This window comes from Sus scrofa, chromosome 7 (genome assembly GCF_054392235.1).
Source record: "Sus scrofa isolate SSC_HxYL_T2T_F1_AM1 chromosome 7, Sscrofa_HxYL_maternal_Yorkshire_Landrace_v2.0, whole genome shotgun sequence".
Taxonomy (NCBI): Eukaryota; Metazoa; Chordata; class Mammalia; order Artiodactyla; family Suidae; genus Sus; species Sus scrofa.
Genome location: NC_139389.1, coordinates 3,777,461 through 3,791,760, shown reverse-complemented (window position 1 = coordinate 3,791,760; position 14,300 = coordinate 3,777,461). Strand labels below are relative to the sequence as shown.

Below are 14,300 nucleotides of genomic sequence, written 5' to 3'. Positions count from 1 at the left end.
ACACCAGTGCACTTCCACCTCCTGCTGACAGCAACAGCCGATGGCCGCAGCGATTAACCCAGACTCTAATTAGGGTGGTTTTGATCATGAAGAAAAGAGTGTGATTCTAATTAGTAATTTTCCGTCTTTTTCTCAAGAGGCGTCCCCCTGGTCAGGGCAATAAGCTGCTCCCTTGGCAAAAGAAAAAGTAGCCATGCTGTAGAACGGAAGAAAAAGCAAAGCTGCTTAAGGACACAGGGGAGCAGAAAGAGGCTGTATGTGCCACTAACGAGCTTCCTTCTCCCCCAACTCACTTCCTAGGTCCGTGGCACTCAGGCAGTGGGTTCCGACATGGTGGTGACAGTTGAGTTCACCAACCCCCTAAACGAACCCCTGCAGAATGTCTGGATGCGCTTGGATGGCCCTGGAGTGACCAGACCACTGCGGAAGATATTCCGGTGAGTGGGGGGGGTGGGGGTGTGTGTGACGGGGGCTGTGGGACATCTGTCTTTCTCCGTCTCTTCCAAACTCCCATCTAATCCCCCATGAACCTGCCTGAGGAGCCGCTGCCCCCTTCTTGGCCATGCTGTAAGTTGGGGTACAAACAGGGTTGGGGTGCCCGGCACTTCCACCTTTCAGTCCTCACCACCACTCTAAAGTGATAGGTGCCCTCAGAGCTGCCTTGGGGGATGGGGGAATTTGAGGCTTTGCCAGGTCCACTGGTTTGTCCCAAGGTGTGCAGTTTCTAGACGTAAGCCAAGATCCAGAGGTAGAATGACTGGTGCCAGATCCCAGGGGTCAAGAATCTTGCCAGAACCTCCTCATGGGTTACTTCGACTAATATTTACGGGGTACCCATGAGGCAGACGTTAGGCTGAAAGATGTTCCAGCTCCTGAGTCGTTTTTCTCCAACCCCACCTCTAATGGGGTGACCACCCCAAGCACTCTGTACGCCTGTGGCTTTCCGTAGAATGAAGGTGGGCCTAAAGTGGTCTGGACTTGGTTCAGGGGCTCAAGCCTATGCAGGGAATCCACCCCGGTTATCCCGGGGGATCAGGTACCACCCACCTGTCACCGTATGAATGAAACGCTGCTCCTGTGGTTGCCACTGACAAAGAGTGTCACCCAACAAGACAGCCCCTCCACGGTCAGGTAGTTCCTTTTTTTTCCTTTTTTTAAGGGCCACACCCACATTATGTGGAGGTTCCCAGGCTCGTGGTTGAATTGGAACTGCAGCTGCCGGCCTACACCACAGCTATGGCAGTGCCAGGATCCAAGCCACATCTGTGACCTACACCACAGCTCATAGCAACACTGGATCCTTAACCCACTGAGTGAGGTCAGGGATCAAACCTGCATCCTCAAGGATACTAGTCGGGCTCTTAACCCACTGAGCCACACGGGAACTCCACGTCAGGAAGTTCTGATTGTTAGCCAATACTTCCCCCTTTCCGTCCTACCCGTGATCGTCGTTCTGCCGTCTGCACCTGTGCTCAGAATAAGGCCCTTTTTTCCTCTGTTGTATGGTACGCAGGTGTTTGCACATGGCTGTCACACTCTCCTTGCGTCTTCGCTCTCCCTACCCTGCCTCATGCCCTCCCACCAGTGTGGTTTCAGCCCCCTTCCTCTCCCACCTGCCCGTTTGTCTGCGCTCCCCTTCAAGCGCGACACCCGGGATGGATCCCAATCTTGAGGTTTATTACTTTCCTTTCGACCGCAAACGAGTCCCTGTCAGCAGCCATCCGTCCCCCACAGTTGTTGCGGGGTGACCTTCTAAGGTGTACACCACGCGGTGGAGAGGGGTGGGAACTGCCTCCTGACCAGAAATGTTAGGGTTTCCCAAACCAGCACCGTTTATGGAGGCTACCAGCTCTGAGTCTGGGGGACACGGGCAAGGCCTGCTTCGCCCTTTCCGAGGCAGCCACATGCCCAGCAGGGGCTCTGCGTTCCTTTCAAATGACAGCGTTCTGGCCCAGCCGTGAAGAGGCGCCTGCTGCCCGTGGATGCAATAAACAGAGAAAAGAATTTGAGTGCTTAAAAAAAAAAAAAAAATGCAAGCACAAACCATAGCAACCTTCCTGTGCCAATAGGCAAGGTGCAAGGGGGAAAAGAAAGAATGAAATTAGAAATCAACCCCAGCTAGAGGGCAGGCGGAGCCCTGCTTTCGTCAGAAACGAGTCTCCCTCGCCCGTGCTCACACCTTCCCACGCGCGCATCCCAGGCGAGAACCGCTCAGGCAAAATGGAACACGTTTCTTCTCCAAACCAGCCCCCTGCTGTATCCAGTGTTTCCTTCTCCAGCCATAACCCCCGCCAGGTTCCTCGGAGGGGACCAGAACCTGCTCCTTGGCCGTGTAAGACCCCCGCCTTGATCACACGCCAGTGCAGGGGAGGGAGACGATGCGTGTGTCCCAGGAAAGATGCATCCCGGCCGAGGACACACCGTTTAGGAGACGCGGGGCTCAGAGCGGGTGGAGCCACCAGGAGCGTTGCGGTTGGGGTGGGGCGACGGCGGGGGCATCAGGGAAAGGATGGAGGGGCCTGGGCCCCACACGGTGGACGCAAGGCCAGGGTCCTACCCACATTCTGCCCTAGCTTCTATCCATAATCATTTCAACCCATAGGTCTATGCAGATAGAGAGCCAGGACCTCCGTCTCTTAGGGGGACCCAGATCCAAAGGTCCGGTCCGCCAAAGAGAGGGAAGCTCTGTTTCAAACAGGCTGTCAAAAGTTGGGACTAACTTGACACTGAAAATATTTATGGGAGTTCCCGTTGTAGCTCGGTGGGTTAAGGACCCAACTAGTATCCACGAGGATGCAGCTTTGATCCCTGGCTTCACTCAGTGGGTTAAGGATCCGATGTTGCCACAGGCTGCTGTGTAGGTCGCAGATGCGGCTCGGATCTGGTGTTGCTGTGGCTGTGGTGCAGCCAGCAGCCCAGCCGCAGCTCAGATTTGACCCCTGGCGGGGGAAACTCCATATGCCGCAGGTGCAGCCCTAAAAAGAAAAAAAATATAACAAATTATGATCTGGGGGTGGGGCTGGGGAGCGAGCGCTACTTTCTCTGTTTCCTCCTGCCTCCCCCTCACACCTTTACAACCGAGACCCAAGCCAACCCGTGCCCACATCCACCCTGTCAGATAACTGACACGTGTACCCTCTGCTGCCAACATATGATCTAAGATCAGCAGAGCTGTGTGTGTAAGACCTGGAGCCTCCAAAAGTTCAGTTCTGTAGAACCGGAACCGGACTCCTTTCTCACATACGCATCGGCCCGCCCACCCCTGCAGGGGCCCTCGGGGGCAGGGGGGCTGGAAGGAGAGGCCTGCGGGAATTGAACCCGGGAAGAGGTGGCCTCACGTGCACTCCCCACGCAGGGCCCAGCAGGTGCTTTTCCTTTCTTGCCCCCCACCTCCCCGCTCCTCAGCCGCAAGGGGGGGCTGCTCGCACAGACCCTCAGCGTTCAAGTTTCTGCACTTGACACTTGCCGAACCTCGAGTGATTCCTCTTGCAGGGTCCTTTCTCCCTTTAAAAAATGATCAGGTTCAGGATGTTGTCTTAAGAGGAGAGGTCCCCGACTTTGTGATGTTGTTTTTAACTTTGAGTCTCTCCACTGGGGCCCAGGGCCGGACTCGTGGAGGGCAAACCAGAGATAGTTGCGGTTTGTTGTAATAATGAGCCGCGAGGCCGGCGGGCGTTCAGGAAGATAAATGGCAGGAGTGTCTTGACCGCTCAGCACGTTCCCGAGAACCATTTATCATAACATCCCGCCCTGGGAAAAGAGGATTATTCCAGGATTACTCTGCTCACCAAGAGGAGGAAATGGTTTTTCTCCTTTCTCTGTAGGTAGATTCCTGCCTAGACGTGCATTGGTCTCGTCACCTGTGACTCTCTTTGCTGATTCTGTAGGTGTAGATGCCAGTAGATGAAGGCAGGAGGGGCATGGGGGCTGCAAGTTCGAGCAAACCATGAAGTCAAGTGCAAGGATTACAGTTTCTGTTGGAGGGACTTACCTGCGCTGGCCGGCTCCAGGCCAGATCCCTAAGCAGGACGAATATTTTGCCAAATGTTCCGGATTGGTCACTTGGGGAAAGCAGGGAAGAGAGACTGAATGGATCAGGGTGAGAAACAGCACAGCTTTGAGAAAGAAAGGTCTGGAGTTCCCGTCGTGGTGCAGCAGAAACGAATCCGACTAGGAACCGTGAGGTTGTGGATTTGATTCCCGGCCTCGCTCAGTGGGTTAAGGATCCGGCATTGCTGTGAGCCGTGGTGTAGGTTGCAGACGGGGCTTGGATCTGGCGTGGCTGTGACTGTGGTGTAGGCTGGCAGGTGCAGCTCCGATTGGACCCCCCAGCCCGGGAACCTCCATGTGCCACGGGTGCGGCCCTAAAAAGACATAAAATAAATATGTAGAGAACTGCTTCTCTGCATAGAGGCAGGAAGAACTCCCCTAAATTTTGCTGCAGAGAGTTCAGGCAGAGCAACAATGACCACAAAGGTGACGGTGGTGATGGTGGCGAAAGTCGTGATAATTAGTGACAACAGCGACGATAAGAGTAATGCAGCCGCGGCAGTGCTTATCTACCACCTACCCCTCCCGGCCGCGTTCTGAGTGCAGCAGAAACACGGACTCGCCCACCCGCTCGCGCCCTCTTCACTATGTCGTAGTGTCTGCTTTTCACTGATGAGGAGACTCCGGGTGAGCTCAGGGGTTTTCAGTCCTTGAATCGTAACATCCATATTTACCCCCTCTGTGGGCATGCGCGTGTCCTCACCACACATTTGACCTTCCTCTAACTCAGTGAGCGTTGTGCAACCACATTTGTAAAGAATAAAAACTCAAGAGCAAATACCGGAGTTCCCGTCGTGGCTCAGAGATAAGGAACCCAGCCAGTATCCATGAGGCCATGGGTTCCATCCTGGCTCCCTCGGTGGGTTAAGGATCTGGCGTTGCCGTGAGCTGTGGTGTAGGTCGCAGATGCGCCTCCAATTCAGCCCCTAGCCTGGGAACTTTCATATGCCACAGGTGCAGCTCTAAAAAGAAGGGAAAAAAAAAAGAACTATCAAATACCAGGTTAATTGAGACATGGAGACGCTCAAAACCAGGCCCTGGAGCAGCCCCCGAGAGAGGCCCCCTGGCTTAGATGCATCTCCTGACTCACTGGCCTCACGTGTAGGCGAGAAAAGGGCTTTCTCATTCAGGGTCCAGCTTTTGAGATGTGGAGCGTTTCCCCCTTTTTATCCTGGAGGCTGTACCTCCACAGCCGCAGGTGAAACACCTGTCCATTCCAGTGTCTCTGAGGAAACCCTGGGGCTCTGACTTTATGCGAGTCGGTCAAGCCCAGGAGAAAGGCCCATCTCTCTCCCCTCACTTTGGCTCTGGCTAAAGCAATGCCGTCTGGCCCTGACCCCCAGGGACAAATGGGAGCTCACGTGGCTGAGGCCCTTGAACGGCCCTAGACTCCCTGTCAGCAGCCGCCCCCACCCCCACCCCGGGCCAGCCTCAGCAGCACAGAAGTTCACCCCGATTCAAAGCAAGGGTTACCTCAGTTCCATTGTTGTCCAGGCCCTGCAGGGAACGGAGCCGGGGGTTGGTACCTCCCCCACCCCCCATGGCTCTGTGGCCTCATCCAGGGGTGTCATAAGGTGGTCACTGGGGAAATCGGCCAGCCAGGCCCTTCAGTGTCCCAACCCCCATCAGCCAAGAGAAAGAGGGTGGGACTCGGGCAGGCTCGTCCCTGCTTCCTGATCAAGGTGGGAAACTGGGTCTGCCTCTCGGAGCGTCAGCCTCCCCTCTCTCGTCCGTCTTTTCAGGGAGATCCGGCCCAACGCCACCGTGCAGTGGGAAGAGGTGTGTCGGCCTTGGGTCTCCGGGCCTCGGAAGCTGATGGCCAGCATGACCAGTGACTCCCTGAGACACGTGTACGGCGAGCTAAACCTGCACATCCAGAGACGACCTTCCGTGTAGACGCCCACGGGGCTGAGAGGGACCCGGGCCTTGGCCTCCCGGAGTCTTGGCTCAGCATGTCCTAATGCACGAATAGTCACTCAGCTCTTGCTTTAACTTAGCCGAGAAGACCCAGACGGGACTGGGTGGGGCCGCAGAGGGGCGATGCCGTGAGTTTCCAAGATGCACGTTTCAGCAGGGCTCTTCAGGGGGGACGTTAGTGTTGAATCTCGCCACCTTCCAAAGGGTTCTGAGCATTAGCTTTAATTAAGCTCTAATGAGGCTCTCCTAGCTCATAAGAGTAAAAGCCATCATTTATCATCTCAAATGGATGCAGCGCCACGTGGCAGAGAACTTCGCTTAGCAGGGGATCTGCTCAGTACCTGGCCTTGTGAAAAACAGCCCTGCTCATCCCCCACGCTGCCTTTTTTGGGGGGATGGGTAACATGCTCCCCCAGCTTGGGGGGAAGGCACACCATTTGGACCCCAGGATTCTAGTCCCCTTTGTGGAAATCGGGTTTTAGTGTCTGCATCAGAATTTTTTCCCAGGAATTGAGGGCAGCATCATTTTTCTTCCTGGCACAGCCAGGAAAGGCCTTTCATCTTGCACCTGCAGCGAAGCGGCGGTCTGCCAAATTTCCAGATTTTCCTTCTGAGAGGATGCGGCCCCATATTAACAAATTGCATTTGTTGGGAGCTTAATCACCTAAGAGGAGATAAGAAAGCAGGTGCAATCCTCGGATCTATTAAATAATGTAGTTTTATGGTGCATTTTATCGGAGGTGTCACACTGTGGCCAGATCCGCAGGAACCAATATCCCTAACTTTAACCCTTTGGGGGCTGTCGTTCTAGAAAGTCATGAGGCTGACTTGGGACAGGAGGCATGAGGAATTAGTCTCTTTAATTAGTGATTAGCCTTCCTCTGTCTCTCTGGGATCATCTCCTTTGCACAATGACAAGGGTCCAGCTACAGATTTAGAGACAGAATAAACCCAGCAAGCTGGAGGTGCTGGCAGCTGCAGTGAGCAGGCGCGGGGAAGGACGGGCAGCCACGGATTCGGATTCTCTTGTCCTTGACATCACGCGTGTTGACCCCTCGGCTCGACACACAGGTACTAAAAGGTAACGTGGACCCCACCCCGCAAGCAGCCAGGGCTCCTGCACACCTGTTGGTAGAGGACGCTGACATCATTTGCATTAGGGTCCCAGGTTCCAAGAGACAAGGCCATCGGTACTTATTTGCAGGGCCAATTTATTGTTAAAATTACCCATTGATATGCCTAGAGTGCGATTTGGGTCCGTAGATGGTGATTCTTTGCAAAAGAAAAGAAAGATGAGCAGTGAGAAGGAAGCTACGGGGGAAACAAGGAATGGAATCCTCTGGTCCACACAACCACGTTTCTAAGCCGTCGACCCTGTTCCTGGACCTTCGGCACCAAGAATCCACGAGGGTCAGCTGGTCCCCTCTGTAGGCGCATCCTAGCTAACTCTGTTAAGTAGTCTCCCAGCATTTGCTAAGCCTTCCAATACTCAATTTTAAAATGAAATGCATCTTGCTGGACTGTTAACCTGGCTTCATATCGTATCTTCTGATTAACTAGAGTGTAATCAAAGCTTAAAATAAAAGCTCATATTTGCACCTGCACAGAGTGAACGCTTTTAATTTCACAGCACAGAGATTTTACTACCCGCAGCGCTCGAGACACCACCCTTCCCTAAGCAGTAGACGACCCGCCCTGGAGAGGGAAACGAGCATCTCTGCTTGAGAGAAGGAGACGCTGGCGGGTAGTGATATTACAGTGGACTGTCTTCACTGCTCTCTCTGTATTTTCTTAACCACATTCACCAGAGGAACAAGTTTGGTTTGAAAAGCAGCACCCAGAGACGGTAAAATCATTGGATGTACTTTTTAAAGAATGCGCTCGTGAATCATTACGGTGACTGAGTGGACAGGGCAGTACGGACACTTGTCACCATGAGCACCTTTGGGGTCTTAGAACAGAGAAGGAAACTATGTGACAAGTATGCGGCGGAGGTCCTATATCCACGGCAGACGTCACTGTACAGTTACATCTTAGCCTGGGCCTCGGGCTCCTTCTCAGCACAGTCCTCCACGCAGCTGGTTCTCAGCATGAAACCTCTCCACCAGCCCATCCCCTTTGACAGCTAGGACTCTCCACTGGGTGATAACACTGAGGCTCTAAAGATCCTGTTTCAGCACCGGTGACAAGCAGTGTTTCTCAGATAACAGCAGAGACCCTAAGTTCCCATTTTCACCTGTGCTCATCCTCTGTGCTTCTGAACAAATCCTCATTTGTGTTTATAGCTTTGATGACTAAAGAAGGACAACTGTACTTCTATTTTCACAAGGTTCTTCTGAGGGTTTTTCAAGCAAGCCTTAACAATAGCACTTGCAAAACGATAGATAGATAGATAGATAGATAGATAGATAGATAGATAGATAGATAATAGATATAGACAGACAGATAGATAGATATAGACAGATGATAGAGAGATATAGATAGATGACAGATGGACAATAGGTAGAGATAGATACGAGAGAAAGAGAGTTGAGAGAGAGAAAGAGGAAGGAGAGAGATTGTATGAATATGTGTGTGTGTTTCACATAATTTTACTTCCGTCCTTTTAAAGAGTAACTAGAGTTCCTGCTGTGGCTCAGCAGGTTATGAACCTCACTAGGATCCATGAGGATGTGGGTTTGATCCCTGGCCTCCCTCAGTGGGTTAAGGATCTGGCATTGCCGTGAGCTGTGGTGTAGGTCGTGTTGCTGTGGCTGTGGTGTAGACCAGTGGCTGCAGCTCCATTTGCACCCCTAGCCTGGGAACTTCCATACGCCGCAGGTAAATATAATTATTATATAACTAACTGTGATAAATAACATTACTTGCAATCTGGAGAAGCTAAAGAGGCCTGGGAAGCAGGGCATCCGGGCAAGTCAGGCTGGGATGGGAGTGGACCCCGAAAGCAACCTCTGCTCTGCTGTGCGCTAAGAGCTGCAGGTCTTCAAAGAGTCTTAATTGTTTTTAATTCTGTGTTCTCAAAACTTGGAGACAAAATGCGATTTAAAGAGCATATTAAAATTAAAAATGTACAAATTTATAACAGGAATGTGGGGGGAAATGGAGTTTGTGCTAAACCCACTGGCAGTCAGTATTCACAGAATTCCAGGTGTAAGGCCATCATTTATGACCATCTTTCCAATATTATTACAAAATTAACAGCCCATCCAATTATCCCTTCACTCGTCTTCCCTACCATCCAACCACCAGCCTCCCAACCACCTCTCCATCCTTTATTCCAGCCGTCCAGTTAACCATCCTTTATTCACTAATTATCATGGGCAAGCATGAATTCAGCAGGTATTCATTGAACATTAAGCATCATGCTAGAGCCTGGGTTTCAAAGATGAAAAATCCGTGGTCCCTACCCAGACGGGGGACCAGATACATAAATAGATGAAGTATAAAGTGTGTATTTTTAAGTCTGTGATTAGACAGGTACAGCTGTATCAGCAGAGATGTGCTCAGAGTACTATGAGAATAAAGAGGAAAGGGTGCCTGAAAATGCCTCCCCTGCTCTCTCCAGGAATAACGGAGAAAAGATTTAAGTCGCATGCTGAAAAGAAGAATAGGAGTTAAGTTGGAGAACATGAGACAGGGAAGGGCTCAGGTAACAGCCCAGAGGGGAGAGGCCATCCCTTCTGGGGAACTGCCGTTGCCTTGGCAACGTGAGATGGTGAGCATCCTGCAAGAAGCAGCCTTCCCGTAGTCACCCTAATCATGATCGTGAGACCCTTCATTAGAAGGCGTCTGCAGAGGTTTTAGCCACAGATGTGTGGGTGTGAGTCAGAGTCAGAGCTACTTCCAGGAACAAGACTGTGTCTTCGAGGCTGTGCTGTGGAGAAAGGCTGAAGAGGCTGCTAATCAGAAACTGCTAATCAGAAATGGGCGTTCCCGTCGTGGCTCCGCAGTAATGAACCTGACTGGTATCCACGAGGATGCAGGTTCGATCCCTGACCTCAGTCAGTGGGTTAAGGATCTGGCGTTGCCGTGAGCTGTGGTGTAGAACACAGACATGGCTCAGATCCGGTGTTGCTGTGGCTGTGGTGTAGGCCGGCAGCTACAGCTCTGATTGGACCCCTAGCCTGGGAACCTCCATATGCCTCGGGTGTGGGCCTAAAAGCAAAAAACAAACAAAAACTAGATACGGAGCCAAAAACTACCAGAGGGACAAGGTCAAGAGCGCGAGGGTGGGGTGGGACGGCTAAGTCAGGGGACGAGGGGGCAGGACTGGGCGTGGCTACACTCAGGCTCAGGGCTGGGAAATGACACGTCCTAAAGTTCAGGGGGTGAAGGTGGAGAGGGAGCGGGTCCAGGGAGCTGTCCTTGTCGAAATAGGATACAAGCGGGTGACAGAGAAGTCCCTGGAAGCTAAAATTTGAGCAGCCAATTAACGACCATGGGCAGAGACTGCGAAAGACCCAGGATCTCGTTCCCAGGGCCGTGCCCAGTCCTGCCTCAAAGGTGAGGCTCGCCAAATTGATACCCCAAAAAGAGGCAGTCCCTCCACGGGGACCAGATTTTCCTTCTGTCCTCAGAACTGCAACTAATTTAGACTCAGTGTTGCCTTCCTGAGTCTCTACAGAAGAGTGAAAACAAGAAAAGCCCAACGTCTCTTGAATGCGCGGGTCAGAAATCACTCTATACAAAGAAACACGTACATAAATGAGAAGAAGGAGGAAAAACACCTTGGCTGCCACAAGAAAAGTTGCTAGGAAATTGTGCTCACCTCAGTTGCTGGGAGTTTTAGAGCATTTTCTGGCTTCAAAGACAATGGACATTTTTAAAAGATGCTTGGTAAGCTTGCTGCTAGTATAATTCATGAACTCCCATTACTTTTCACACTAATCAGGGTTCTAGGACTTAAGTCATTACCTAAGCAATGTTTCACCACCCGGAAACTAAGTCAAACCTAAGAGGGCCTAATGAGTCCTGCCTGTTAGTAAAAGCAAGTGCCTAGGACACAAAAGAAGTCTCTTTCCTCTTCTTTCTGGTTTGTGCAAAGTTTCGACAGTGGGGAAGCATAGCTTTAAAAGAAATTATAATCAGACTTGGAATGTGTTTTCTTAAGGTGTCAGATTGTAAAGAACCATAAAATCATTGTTTCTCCTTCCATCATCATTCCCTTCTCCTTGATTAGAGGTAGGCTCTCTGGTCGCTTTGGCCAATGGAATGTGCTAGAAACAACTATCAGCTCTTGGGCCCAGACTTGGGAGATGGGCAGCTTCTACTGCTTGTCTCTTGAAATCTTTTCCACAGTGGTCCTGAGCTTCCATGTGAAAGCTCAGCTTCTTTGGGATCAGCTTCTTTGGGACTCGGCTTCTTTGGGATCAGCTTCGCTGGGACTTAGCTTTGCTGGGACTCAGCTTCGCTGGGACTGCCATCCTGGAGAAGCCCCATGCAGATGCTCTGGCCAAACGACCCAGCAGAGCTCAAGCTTCTCGCCATCTCCACGAAGGCACCAGACATGATAATGAGGCCATCAGCGCTTCCAAGGAAGAGGGAAAAGAACCAGCACTATTTAAACTCTTCAACGTGGCAGGACCCAGGTAAGGTTTGCTCAAATGAGTGGAGGTTGTTGAGAGACAATTAACTCTTTATACTTTTTTTTTTTTTTTTTTTTTTGGATAGAAGAGATGAAGTTCAAAACATTGAGCATTTCCTTAAAACAGGAAGAGCAGTCATCAGTCGACGGCCCCCCTCTCTGAGATAGCTGGGCTCAGGGCTCCAGGTACAGCTCGCAGCATCACAGCTGACCTGGACTTTTAAGCGGGGACTGGCCCTTCCTCACCCTCGTCTCCATCGGTATTTGGTTAGAGGCCGCTGGGGAGAGGCTGATGTTGAGAGGGAAGACGTGATGGTGAAGGAGCACATTTGCTCGTTCACAGAAGCCTAGGAAATAGGACAGCGCAACGGAGAACCTCCCAGAGACGTCGCTTCCCCGCGCAGCCCAGGAACCCAGCTTCCCCAGGAGCTGAGGGACGAGGAGACAGTCTGGTCATGAACCTACATGCCACTTTTCCTCCCTGAACTTTCAAAAATGCTTGGATTTGGGGACTTTCTATTGTGGCTCAGCAGGTTATGAACCGTATCCATGAGGATGCGGGTTCGATCCCTGGCCTTGCTCATTAGGTTAAGGATCCGGTGTAGGTCACAGATGCTGCTCAGATCCCGAGTTGCTGTGGCCATGGTGTAGGCCAGCAGCTGCAGCTCTGATTCGGCCCCCAGCTGGAAACTTCCTTATGCCATGAGTGCGGCGCTAAAAGCAAAAAACAAACCAAAAAATGATTTGATTTGCACAGAGGTCTACACTGACTTATCTCTAACATGTGAAACAAGTTGGAGTAAAGTAATTTATTTTCACGTTAGCTATTTCTAAACCCAAACTTCGTAGCCACTCTTGCAAGCAAGCCCGATAACAGCCTGCAACCTGGAGTGGCTTGTTAAAGATGCGTCAGGAATTAGCCATGAACATAGAAAATGTCACTCCCTGGCCACAGCGGATATTCCTAGAACAGTCCTGCCCTTAGAAATGTGTCCCCAGTGGCCACCCGTGGTCACTATGAGAAGCCATCTCCCTGCCCAGACTCTCATCTGGAAGAGCCGTCGTGCCGCAGGTGGGCCCATGTTTTTGCTCAGAGTCTTGCATCACAGAGCATCCAAAACCCACACAAGGCCCACACCCAGGTGACTCCTCGAGGTCCCTGGCAGGACACACTGGGAGGTCACACACGACCACCTCCTCAACAGGCAGACAAGCATCTGCTTTGCTGTTCTAGAGCTTTCCTCTGGAAAGATCCCTAAACTCATCAGAGTAGGCCCTTATGTGATGAACCATGGCATTTAATACAGATTCTGAATGTTTTCCTAATAATGACATCCTTACTCCCTACACTTTTTTCCCCCCTTTGGTCTTTTGTCTTTTTTAGGGCCGCACCCGTAGCATATGGAGGTTCCCAGGCTAGGGGGTCTAATCGGAGCTGTATCCACCGGCCTACACCACAGTCACAGCCACGCAGGATCCGAGCCACATCTGCGACCTACACCACAGCTCATGGCAATGCCGGATCCTTAACCCACTGAGCGAGGCCAGGGATCGAACCCACAGTGTCATGGTTCCCAGTCAGATACATTTCTGCTGCCCCATGAACTGTATTTCAAAGTTGGACATCTATATCTTATAAGGATTTTTTTCCCCACACCCACGGCATGCAAAATTTCCTGGTCCAAGGATCAAACCTGAGCCACCGCGGCAACCCAAGCCACCGCAGTGATAATGCTGGATCCTTTAACCACTAGACCACCAGGGGACTCCTCTTCCAGGGATTTTTAAGGGGTCAATTCATACCCCCACCGAGTACTTCCCTGCCCAAATCAGGCCTGTGCAGGGTGAAGTGCCCGTGGTGTTTGCCTATCGCTAACAAACCTGTCACTGCTTTTATTACGGACACAAGACTGAGCTCATGGGTATTATTCTTTTGTCTTGGCCATAACCATGAATTCAAAAAATAGGACTCTAATAAAGAAAGCCTCCTTTTATGTGGATTGTTAAAAGAAACGCTAGGTATCTTCAATAATCTCCCAGTTAGTTTTATCAAGTACGCAATGCTACAAACCCGCATACATCAACAAAACATCACTGCTGCCATAAAGGTGAAAAATAGGTGTAACACCACACAAACACTCTCTGTGATGACAAACAGTGGGCTGCAGCGATATCTTCGCTGGCAATGTTAGGTAGAAAATGAAGCCGTTATCTAGGAGATTTAAGCTAAAAAAAGCTTGAGCTCACCTAAAGAACCTAGATATTAAAAACACAATATAAAAGTGTTCAACTTCAACCCTTTCTTTTCTTTAATCTGGGTTTTCTCCTAAGAAATCTAATTTAAGGATAATCATGATATCGATATATTCTGGCCAGTGCTTAATATTTTGTTCTATTTGTGCTCAATATACATAAAGTAATAATACGTAATGAAGTCCTGGCTATCTATTGCTTTTTGAAAATTAAAACATCAGATAATTGGGTATGCCAAAGGTTACCTTTCCTGTTATTATTCTTCTTATTAGTATTATTACTAATAAAATATGCCATTAAAATCCCATTGCATACTCAGCCCTGTGCTAAATTGAGAAGCAGCCGAGTCTTGCTGAAACAGTGAGATAAGAGCGTGGCCCCGGGCACTGCTGGCTAGAGAATAAAATGAGGAGTTCCCGCTGTGGTGTAGCAGGTTAGGGATCCAACTGTGGCAACTCGGGTGGCTGCTGAGGTACAGGTGAGATCCCGGGCCCCG

General features: G+C 50.8%; 1 protein-coding gene across 3 annotated transcripts in view; it reads left to right on the top strand.

Moving 5' to 3' along the window:
• Window positions 1-7,571, top strand: part of F13A1 (coagulation factor XIII A chain) — a 149,783-nt gene extending 142,212 nt beyond the window's left edge. For 2 of the 3 annotated variants that reach the window (XM_001927630.8, XM_084967225.1), the window contains 2 exons: window positions 301-437; window positions 5,793-7,571. In XM_001927630.8, the coding sequence (XP_001927665.3) occupies window positions 301-437; window positions 5,793-5,946 (291 nt within the window). In that variant the 3' untranslated portion in view covers window positions 5,947-7,571. Of the gene's footprint in view, window positions 1-300; window positions 1,281-2,849; window positions 4,822-5,792 lie in introns of those variants that run through there. The other variant, XR_014809479.1, reaches the window with a different exon arrangement.
• The last annotated feature ends 6,729 nt before the right edge of the window (window positions 7,572-14,300 follow it).